Raw genomic sequence first — 11693 nt, forward strand, 5'->3', positions numbered from 1 at the left:
CTCCACCAAGAGGTTTTACTGTGCTACCTGGTGCCCCAGCCCTCCACCAAGAGGTTTTACTGTGCTACCTGGTGCCCCAGCCATACACCAAGAGGTTTTACTGTGCTACCTGGTGCCCCAGCCATACACCAAGAGGTTTTACTGTGCTACCTGGTGCCCCAGCCCTCCACCAAGAGGTTTTACTGTGCTACCTGGTGCCCCAGCCCTCCACCAAGAGGTTTTACTGTGCTACCTGGTGCCCCAGCCCTACACCAAGAGGTTTTACTGTGCTACCTGGTGCCCCAGCCATACACCAAGAGGTTTTACTTTACTACCTGGTGCCCCAGCCATACACCAAGAGGTTTTACTTTACTACCTGGTGCCCCAGCCCTACACCAAGAGGTTTTACTGTGCTACCTGGTGCCCCAGCCCTCCACCAAGAGGTTTTACTGTACTACCTGGTGCCCCAGCCATACACCAAGAGGTTTTACTGTGCTACCTGGTGCCCCAGCCATACACCAAGAGGTTTTACTGTGCTACCTGGTGCCCCAGCCATACACCAAGAGGTTTTACTGTGCTACCTGGTGCCCCAGCCCTACACCAAGAGGTTTTACTTTACTACCTGGTGCCCCAGCCCTCCACCAAGAGGTTTTACTGTGCTACCTGGTGCCCCAGCCCTCCACCAAGAGGTTTTACTGTGCTACCTGGTGCCCCAGCCCTCCACCAAGAGGTTTTACTGTGCTACCTGGTGCCCCAGCCCTCCACCAAGAGGTTTTACTGTGCTACCTGGTGCCCCAGCCATACACCAAGAGGTTTTACTGTACTACCTGGTGCCCCAGCCCTCCACCAAGAGGTTTTACTGTACTACCTGGTGCCCCAGCCCTCCACCAAGAGGTTTTACTGTGCTACCTGGTGCCCCAGCCATACACCAAGAGGTTTTACTGTGCTACCTGGTGCCCCAGCCCTACACCAAGAGGTTTTACTGTGCTACCTGGTGCCCAAGTGGGAGGCTGGAGAGAGAGTGAGGAATGCAGGGCCGAAGAATGGCAGGAAGAATGAAGGGCCTGCGGGGTAGGATGGGGGGGGCTCTTCAGGAAGGAATCTCTCCTGGAAAAACAGCTATTTCTGACCACTTCTGCCACCAAAGCACATTTGTTTTGTCTTTCGAAGAATGATCCTGGAGTCATTTTTTCCCGGTAGAAGGTTTAATTATTTTTTAAACACTGCTGATTTGAGTGGATATGTTTGTACCGTCTGATTTATCATATTTGTGATATTAAACTGATTTACTCTACTGAAGGATATGGCTATATAGCATTGGATGCTGCTGAGGGGAGGACGGCTCATAACAATGACTTGAACGGCCAAACGGAATGCCATCCAACACATGGAAACCGTGGAAACCGTGTGTTTGATGTATTTGATACTATTCCCCCTATTCCGCTCCAGCCATTACCACGAGCCCGTCCTCCCCAATTAAAATGCCACCAACCTCCTGTGTAGTTGCGTGTATAACTTCATGTTGTAATCATCCATAACCATGTGTAACAGTGCAAGACACCCTCATATGTGAGTAAAGCAAGGAAAATAGGTCACAAGTAAGGTTTTCAGTTCTGAGGAGCTAAAGGTGTATCCGATTTATGTGGTGTTATTGCGAAAGACTTTACCCTTGATAGACATAACTCATTCTATTCTCTATAGTTTAGGTCGACCTGGAAGAAATCCAGCTCATTCGTCTGTATCTTCACGTCTTTCATGCGTTTTAATACCGTTACCGTCCCATGTTGCTATCTGCCTTCAAACTCAAACCCTCTAACTCAACACTCACATCCTTTTGTGACCAACCCTGCCGTCTGAGTGTCTCCTCTTAGTTTCAACAAATGTGACAGCAGAGCTACTTATGTCATTGTCAAACCACACGTTTGGGCTTTGTGTGTGTGTGTGTGCGTACGTCTTTGTGACTGCCTGCGTATGTGTCATCTCATCCAACACAAACGGGCTTTGCTGTTGACGGTGTAGATAATACCCCTGGATCCAGTCACCCCCTGCAGTTCACAGGGACCTGGTATTCAGAGCCCCAGGCAGAGGCTTTCATCTGGGCTTTGAGAAGAGCAGCGACTAGGGCTCTTCAAACGCACCAGTAATGGCTGTGTCAGTGAGATGGTGAAAGGTGAAAGGGTGTCTCCCAGGCAAGCACAGAGGGGGACGGCTGTGGGTTATAAAGGGGGGGGGGCAGTCTAGGATGGGTTGTGTTTGTGTGTGCATGTCTCTGCGTGTGTCTCTGTACGTGTGTGTGTGTGTGTGCATGTCTCTGTATGTGTGTGTGTCTCTGTACGTGTGTGTGTGTGTCTCTGTATGTGTGTGGTGGGGGTCTAGGATGTAGATGGTCAGGGGTTTGTCTATAGGGATGGGGGGGGGGGGGCGTTGGTGGTAGTCTGACATCCTGTTGGTTTCAAAGGGCTCAGAGCAGCTTTTTCCTCCTGTATAGTGTTTCAGGCACCAGGAATTCTAAAATAACAGCTGAATGTAGACAGGTTTTTCTCCAGAGGGTGGCGTGTGTAGGGTTTTGCTCTTGACTTTGTGTGTGTGTGTACGTTCATACCTGCGTGCGTGCATTTGTGTTGTATATGTTGAGGATGGTTTGAGGGCATACCCTCTAATTCCCTATGGGGTTTAGCATGTGAATTAAGTAGGGGGGGGAAAAACGTCCCACATCTTCACAGTGATACATAAACTTCACTCAACTATTTACAGAATCAACAAGTTCCAGAGGTCTCTGAGAACTGGAATTATCTTTGTTTTCCACGGCTGCTGCTGTTATTTCAGGCCTTCACTGAAATGAGTCCTCGTGATACTGTTGTCAGTGTTATTCAAGGTTGAGGAACAATGTGAATCAAGGAATATGCTTCATCACCCTTACCATACCCAAAATACAGGCTCGCTAACCACTTCAACCTCAGGGAATACCCATGAACCAAAGCCTCATTGAGAGAACACGTGAATACAGATACTGTAGTTCATTTTATATTTGCCTAGGATTTGCGTAGGTCTAATATTTACTCTAATCTGGAAGTTGAGTTAATTAATTTAGGAAATTATTTTTTTATATGAATAGGCATATAGTGTTTCAAAGTAAAGAAATAAGGTTGGTTCATTTCAAGAGATAAAATACTTAATATAAATCAAATCCAATTTTATTTGTCACATACACATGGTTAGCAGATGTTAATGCGAGTGTAGCGAAATGCTTGTGCTTCTAGTTCCGACAATGCAGTAATAACCAACGAGTAATCTAACCTAACAATTTCACAACAACTACCTTATACACACAAGTGTAAAGGGATAAAGAATATGTACATAAAACTATATGAATGAGTGATGGTACAGAACGGCATAGGCAAGATGCAGTAGATGGTATTGAGTACAGTATATACATATGAGATGAGTAATGTAGGGTATGTAAACATATTAAGTGGCATTGTTTAAAGTGGCTAGTGATACATTTTTTACATACATTTTTCCATTATTAAAGTGGCTGGAGTTGAGTCAGTATGTTGGCAGCAGCCACTCAATGTTAGTGGTGGCTGTTTAACAGTCTGATGGCCTTGAGATAGAAGCTGTTTTTCAGTCTCTCGGTCCCTACTTTGATGCACCTGTACTGACCTCGCCTTCTGGATGATAGCGGGGTGAACAGGCAGTGGCTCAGGTGGTTGTTGTCCTTGATGATCTTTATGGCCTTCCTGTGACATCGGGTGGTGTAGGTGTCCTGGAGGGCAGGTAGTTTTCCCCGGGTGATGCGTTGTGCAGACCTCACTACCCTCTGGAGAGCCTTACGGTTGTGGGCGGAGCAGTTGCCGTACCAGGCGGTGATACAGCCCGACAGGATGCTCTCGATTGTGCATCTGTAAAAGTTTGTGAGTGCTTTTGGTGACAAGCCGAATTTCTACAGCCTCCTGAGGTTGAAGAGGCGCTGCTGCGCCGCCTTCACCACGCTGTCAGTGTGGATGGACCAATTCAGTTTGTCCGTGATGTGTACGCCGAGGAACTTAAAACTTACTACCCTCTCCACTACTGTCCTGTTGATGTGGATAGGGGGCTGCTCCCTCTGCTGTTTCCTGAAGTCCACGATCATCTCCTTTGTTTTGTTGACGTTGAGTGTGAGGTTATTTTCCTGACACCACAATCCGAGGGCCCTCACCTCCTCCCTGTAGGCCGTCTCGTCGTTGTTGGTAATCAAGCCTACCACTGTAGTGTCGTCTACAAACTTGATGATTGAGTTGGAGGCGTGCATGGCCACGCAGTCGTGGGTGAACAGGGAGTACAGGAGAGGGATCAGAACGCACCCTTGTGGGGCCCCAGTGTTGAGGATCAGCGGGGTGGAGATGTTGTTACCTACCCTCACCACCTGGGGGCGGCCCATCAGGAAGTCCAGGACCCAGTTGCACAGGGTGGGGTCGAGACCCAGGGTCTCGAGCTTGATGACGAGTTTGGAGGGTACTATGGTGTTAAATGCTGAGCTGTAGTCGATGAACAGCATTCTCACATAGGTATTCCTCTTGTCCAGATGGGTTAGGGCAGTGTGGTTGCGATTGCGTCGTCTGTGGACCTATTGGTGCGGTAAGCAAATTGGAGTGGGTCTAGGGTGTCAGGTAGGGTGGTGATATGGTCCTTGACTAGTCTCTCAAAGCACTTCATGATGACGGAAGTGAGTGCTACAGGGCGGTAGTCGTTTAGCTCAGTTACCTTAGCTTTCTTGGGAACAGGAAGAATGGTGGCCCTCTTGAAGCATGTGGGGACAGCAGACTGGGATAAGGATTGATTGAATATGTCCGTAAACACACCAGCCAGCTGGTCTGCGCATGCTCTGAGGACGTGGCCGGGGATGCCGTCTGGGCCTGCAGCCTTGCGAGGGTTAACACGTTTTACTCAGGTCGGCTGCAGTGAAGGAGAGTCCGCAGGTTTTGGTAGCGGGCCGTGTCAGTGGCACTGTATTGTCCTCAAAGCGAGCCTGTATTCATGTACAGGCTCAGTCACCAGGAACATATCCTCATTGATGTTGCCCTGATGTTTTAAAATAAATATGGGGAAAGAAAGCAAGAATCAAAATTGCAAGACAATGCAGTTTAAAATGCAGCTGTAATGTAAGCTACTAAAGTAAATATTATAAAGATCATTAAGTACATTTAATTGTTGTCGGTTTGTATCCGTATGACTGCAAACGCAATAGTAGGCTAAACGTCTTGCAGCTTTGATGGTCTTATGGGCGTTTTATTTTATTTTTACGATGAGGTCACTTTCGTTCATTTCAAGAGGATTGCTCTGGATGACGTCAGATCTCTTATTCTCCCTAAAAATGGCAATGGGAAGAATTGGGACCAGGCGTGTAACTATCTCACAAAGACACATCAGGGGGAACATGAACTGACACGACGTTACATCTGTAAGTAGTCTTATTTTTACGACTTTGGGATATTGGAATGTGTCCTGTGAATGGTTCGAGATAAACGAAACTTAACTGTTTTGAGTGATGCCAAATAGATAATTGAATAAAAATGACTTTGCCACCGACAACTTGAAAGTGATAAAACAATCAAAGTAGCTGGACGATTAGAGAAGATTTGTTAGAGAATTAGACAACCATAGGCTGCATGGTCTAGTTAAATATTTACAACAAAAAACTTGTAACAAAAATGTATATTCTGACTGAACAATAGCCTGTATTTCGGTTCCTTTTAATTATAAGACCGTTTTTAATTCATAGCACTTGATTTGTCCTTTGGTTAAACTGTGCAAAATTATATTTTCTGAAATCAAATACTTCAAAATAAAAGGACAAATGATTTCGTGATTTCTTGACTTTTTTTGTCATGTGCTGTATTTATTCTGTTTCACCGCATCAATTGATTGTTTTGACATTTATTTGACACATGATTTGTGGGTGATACGAGATGTACATTAAACCTTTTAATAGTAATTCGTTTTAACTTATACATTTTATTTTGTAAATATTATACTTTATGTTGTTCTATGAGGTATGAATGTCATAAACATAAACCTCCAAGCACAGATTAAAGTATATTTGACAAAGAGACCAAGAGTGCGTCGGCGACTCAATTTCACATAATTCATTTATAATATAAGGTTTCAACGACCTCTACTGATGATTATATAAATTATTTGAACACAGTTGTTAAACTAATAACAGGCCAAATCTAGTTTAATCAAATTAAAATTGAGATTAATTTACAACAGCATATGTCCGAAATATAATCTAATCTGCATTAAATCCCCTATGAATTAAGGAAATGTATACAAACTTTACAAATGTACAAAAGTGATTTGATAGGGAACAATTGAGTGGAATAACCAATCATAAATGGTGTTTTTGATGCCTGTATGACAAGAATCCCTCATAGAATAAATCAGATGCAGTGTTCCGCGGTGAGGATGTTGAACCTACTACGCCCTCTACTGGTCGTCTGGATGTACCTCCTCGTCTCCAGCCACGCCGCCCCAAGATACAACAACGGCTTTTTCTACCACGACATCATGAACGGCGATGGCAACGGAGAGAGTAGGTCATACAGATACAGCCATAAATAAAGAGAGAACCTTGTTATACATTTTTCACACTACTGAGCCAAGCCGAGCAGCGCTGTACAGGGCTGGCCTGAATACACATCCACCAAAGTTGCTGAAACCCGAACAGAGAATGTGAAAAAAGTTAATGATTAGAGCACAGCACAGTATGGTTTTGGATTGGCGCTGTAGTGTGAACATGGTATAATGTTCTTGAAGGGGGGCCCATCCACATGTAATATCAAATACCATTCCATTGTCTACGTCAGAAGAATGCGGGCAGTCTGTCCATGCCACAAGGTGTAGCAGACAGCACACAGTCTGGAGTGATATTAACTTCTACAATATCGGCTGTACAGTTTGTTGCAGTGCCTTCAGAAAGATGTCACACCTTTTGACTTTTTCCACATTTTGTTGTGTTACAGCCTGACGTTAAAATGGATTCGATCGAGGTTTTGTTGCACTGCCCTACACACAATACCCTATAATGTCAAAGTCGAGTTATGTTTATATATATATTTTTTTTACAAATGTAATTAAAAATGTAAAGCTGATATGTCTTGAGTCAATAAGTATTCAACTCCTTTGTTATCACAAGCCTAAATAAGTTTAGCTTAACAAGTTACATAAGTTGCATGGACTCTGTGTGCAGTAATAGTGTTTAACATGATTTTTGAATGACGACTTCATCTCTGTAACCCACACATACAATTATCTCTAATGATCCCTCAGTCTTGCAATGAATTTCAAACACAGATTCAACCACAATGACCAGGGGGGGTTTCCGATGCCTCGCAAAGAAAGGCACTTATTGGTAGATGGGTAAAAAAAAAGAAGAAAAAAGCAGACATTGGATATCCCTTTGAGCATGGTGAAGTTATTAATTACACGTTGGGTGGTGTATTTAAACACCCAGTCACTACAAAGATACAGGCGTCCTTTCCAGCTCAGTTGCCGGAGAGGAAGGAAACCACTTCACCATGAGGTCAATGGTGACTTTAAAACAGTGACAGAGTTTGATGGCTGTGATAGGAGAAGACTGAGGATGAATCAACAACATTGTAGTTACTCCACAATACTAACATAATTGACAGAGTGAAAAGAAGGAAGTCTGTACAAAATACAAACATTCCAAAACATGTAAAACTGTTTGCAACAAGGCACTAAAGTAAAACTGCAAAAAATGTGGCAAGGAAATTAACTTTGTCATGAAAACAAAGTGTTATGTTTGGGGCAAATCCAACACATCACTGAGTATCACTCTTCATATTTTCAAGCATGATGGTGGCTGCATCATGCAATGGGTATGCTTGTCATCAGCAAGGAGTAGGGAGTTTTTTAGGATACAAATAAATGGAATAGAGCTAAGCACAGGCAGAATCCTAGAGGAAAACCTGGTTCAGTCTGCTTTCCAACAGACACTGGGAGATTAATTCACCTTTCAGCAGGACAATAACCTAAAACACAAGGCCAAATATACACAGGAGATGTTACCAAGATGACAGTGAATGTTACTGAGTGGGCTAGTTACAGTTTTGACTTAAATTAAGCTTGAGAAAATGGCTGTGTATAATAATCAGCAATAATCAACAACCAACTTGACAGAGTTTGAAGAATAAAAAATATAATAATATGCAAATATTGAGACTTACCCAGAAAGACTCGCAGCTGTAATCGCTGCCAAAGATGATTCTAGCTTGTGTTGACTAAGGGGTGTGAGTACTTATGTAAAATTAGATATTTCTGCATTTCTTTTTCAATAAATTAGGAAAAATAAAACATGTTTTCACTTTGTCATTATGGGATATTGTGTGTAGACGGTTGAGGGAAACCCCCCCCCAGATGTAATCCATTTTTTATTCAGACTGTAACGTAACAAAATGTGGAATAAGTCAAGGGGTATGAATACTTACTGAAGGCACCGTATGTACAGAAACCTGCACAACATTCACAAGGGCTCCATATAGGGTCTGGTAACCTGGTAACCTGGTAAGACCCAAATACTCTGGAGGCAGACCCAGGTGTATTTGGGGCTCTGGTCTAATCACATGGTCAGGAAAAATACTTGGTCCCCTATACACTATCTACTGTATGATATAACTCTTATCTATCCTGTTTCTACTGTATAACTCGTATCTATCCTGTTTCAACTGTATGACTCTTATCTATCCTGTTTCTACTGTATGATTCTTATATATCCTGTTTCTACTGTATAACTGTTATCTATCCTGTTTCTACTGTATAACTGTTATCTATCCTGTTTCTCCTGTATAACTCAGGTCTAGCCTGTTTCTACTGTATAACTCTTCTTTATCCTGTGTCCTTGTCTCTACTGCGTCTTCTCCAGTCTATTTCAACGGGGTGCGTCTCCACGTGGAGTCCCCCGAGCCCTCGGTGTCGGCGGCCAGGGGTAGTAATGTTACCCTGCCCTGTCACTACCGCTACGAACCCGAGATCAATGGCCCCCGTCGGACCCGGGTCAAATGGTCTTGGCTGCCCACCAACGGCGCCAGCACGACCACCCATGAGACCGACGTGATGGTCGCCATGGGCAACCGTCACCGTAGCTACGGCAGCTTCCAGGGGAGGGTGCGCCTGCGTCGGGCTGCTCCAGGGGACATGTCGCTGGTGATCAAGGAGCTGCACCTGAACGACACGGGCCGCTACCGCTGTGAGGTCATCGACGGGCTGGAGGACGAAAGTGTGACGGTGGAGCTGGAGCTGCGAGGTGTGTGTGTGTGTGTGTGTGTGTGTGTCTAGACAGCCCCCTCAGCTCTGAACAGAACACAGTCCACTCCGTTCAATCTGTTTTTGAAATGACCTTGAACATATTGTCCTTACAAGTGTCTATACTGGCATTAGTCACTGCAAAGACAGTTGGTGGATTTAACCCCTATAGCAATTTAACCCCTATAGAACATTTCAAACTTTTTCCCCATTATAGGAGTGGTATTTCCCTACCACTCCCAGAAGGGCCGCTACCATTTCAACTTCCTGGGGGCCCAGCGTGCGTGTGAGGAGCAGGATTCGACCCTGGCCACCTTCGACCAGCTCTTTGCCGCCTGGGAGGAGGGGCTCGACTGGTGCAACGCCGGCTGGTTGGCTGATGGGACGGCTCAGTACCCAATCACCACACCGCGGGAGCCCTGTGGGGGCGTGGACTTAGCCCCTGGTCTCCGTAGTTATGGACAACGCCACCGCCACCTCCACCACTTTGATGCCTTCTGTTTCTCAGCTGCCCCCAAGGGTCAGTGTGTGTGTGTGTGTGTGTGTGTGTGTGTGTGTGTGTGTGTGTGTGTGTGTGTGTGTGTGTGTGTGTGTGTGTGTGTGTGTGTGTGTGTGTGTGTGTCAATATTGGTCTCCAAAAACACAGACTAAACACTTCAGCAAAATAAAAGTGGTACAAGACAATTGAGAAATGCGAATTAATGTTTAAGCGTTCCCCTCCTAACATGTTTAAGCGGTCCCCTCCTAACATGTTTAAGCGGTCCCCTCCTTACATGTTTAAGCGTTCCCCTCCTTACATGTTTAAGCGTTCCCCTCCTAACATGTTTAAGTGTTCCCCTCCTTACATGTTTAAGCGTTCCCCTCCTAACATGTTTAAGCGTTCCCCTCCTTACATGTTTAAGCGTTCCCCTCCTTACATGTTTAAGCGTTCCCCTCCTAACATGTTTAAGTGTTCCCCTCCTTACATGTTTAAGCGTTCCCCTCCTTGCATTTTTAAGTGTTCCCCTCCTTACATGTTTAAAGTGTTCCCCTCCTGAAATGTGTTTTAAGCGGTCCCCTCCTTACATGTTTAAAGTGTTCCCCTCCTGAAATGTGTTTTAAGCGGTCCCCTCCTTACATGTTTAAGCGGTCCCCTCCTGAAACGTGTTTTAAGCGGTCCCCTCCTGAAACGTGTTTTAAGCGGTCCCCTCCTGAAACGTGTTTTAAGCGGTCCTCTACTGAAACGTGTTTTAAACGGTCCTCTACTGAAACGTGTTTTAAGCGGTCCTCTACTTAATCGTGTTTTAAACGGTCCTCTACTTAATCGTGTTTTAAGCGGTCCTCTACTTAAATGTGTTTTAAGCGGTCCTCTACTTAAATGTGTTTTAAGCGGTCCTCTACTTAAATGTGTTTTAAGCGGTCCTCTACTTAATCGTGTTTTAAGCGGTCCTCTACTTAATCGTGTTTTAAGCGGTCCTCTACTTAAATGTGTTTTAAGCGGTCCTCTACTTAATCGTGTTTTAAGCGGTCCTCTACTTAAATGTGTTTTAAGCGGTCCTCTACTTAAATGTGTTTTAAGCGGTCCTCTACTCAAATGTGTTTTAAGCGGTCCTCTACTTAATCGTGTTTTAAGCGGTCCTCTACTTAAACGTGTTTTAAGCTGTCCTCTACTTAAACGTGTTTTAAGCGGTCCTCTACTGAAACGTGTTTTAAGCGGTCCTCTACTTAAACGTGTTTTAAGCTGTCCTCTACTTAAACGTGTTTTAAGCGGTCCTCTACTGAAACGTGTTTTAAGCGGTCCTCTACTGAAATGTGTTTTAAGCGGTCCTCTACTGAAACGTGTTTTAAGCGGTCCTCTACTGAAACGTGTTTTAAGCGGTCCCCTCCTTAAACGTGTTTTAAGCTGTCCTCTACTGAAACGTGTTTTAAGCGGTCCTCTACTGAAATGTGTTTTAAGCGGTCCTCTACTGAAACGTGTTTTAAGCGTCCTCTACTGAAACGTGTTTTAAGCGGTCCTCTACTGAAACGTGTTTTAAGCGGTCCTCTACTGAAACGTGTTTTAAGCGGTCCTCTACTGAAACGTGTTTTAAGCGGTCCCCTACTTACACGTGTTTACTACTACTATCTCCTGTTCTGTCTCTTCTGTCACAGGGACAGTATACTTCCTGAAACAACCCCAGAAGTTCAACTTCACTGAGGCGGTGGCAGCGTGCGTTGACGACGGCGGTCACATCGCTAAGGTGGGCCAACTCTACGCCGCCTGGAGGTTCATGGGATTGGACCTCTGCGTCGCGGGCTGGTTGGCCGATGGGAGCGTCCGTTACCCCATCGCCAAGGTCCACCCTAACTGCGGCCCCTCAGAGCCAGGGGTGCGTCATGTCGGATTTCCTCCTCAGCAGCAGAAATACAGTGTCTACTGCTATCGGTAA

At 44.9% G+C, this 11693-nt stretch overlaps 1 protein-coding gene across 1 annotated transcript; it reads left to right on the forward strand.

The window, feature by feature from the left end:
* The first annotated feature begins 6426 nt into the window (after window positions 1–6426).
* On the forward strand, window positions 6427–11693 carry LOC120051646 (hyaluronan and proteoglycan link protein 3-like). Its single transcript, XM_038998539.1, has 4 exons — window positions 6427–6553; window positions 8906–9286; window positions 9503–9805; window positions 11416–11693. The coding sequence occupies exons 1-4, from the start codon at window positions 6427–6429 to the stop codon at window positions 11691–11693; spliced, it is 1089 nt and encodes a 362-aa protein (XP_038854467.1).

Source organism: Salvelinus namaycush, chromosome 8, assembly GCF_016432855.1.
Source record: "Salvelinus namaycush isolate Seneca chromosome 8, SaNama_1.0, whole genome shotgun sequence".
NCBI lineage: Eukaryota > Metazoa > Chordata > Actinopteri > Salmoniformes > Salmonidae > Salvelinus > Salvelinus namaycush.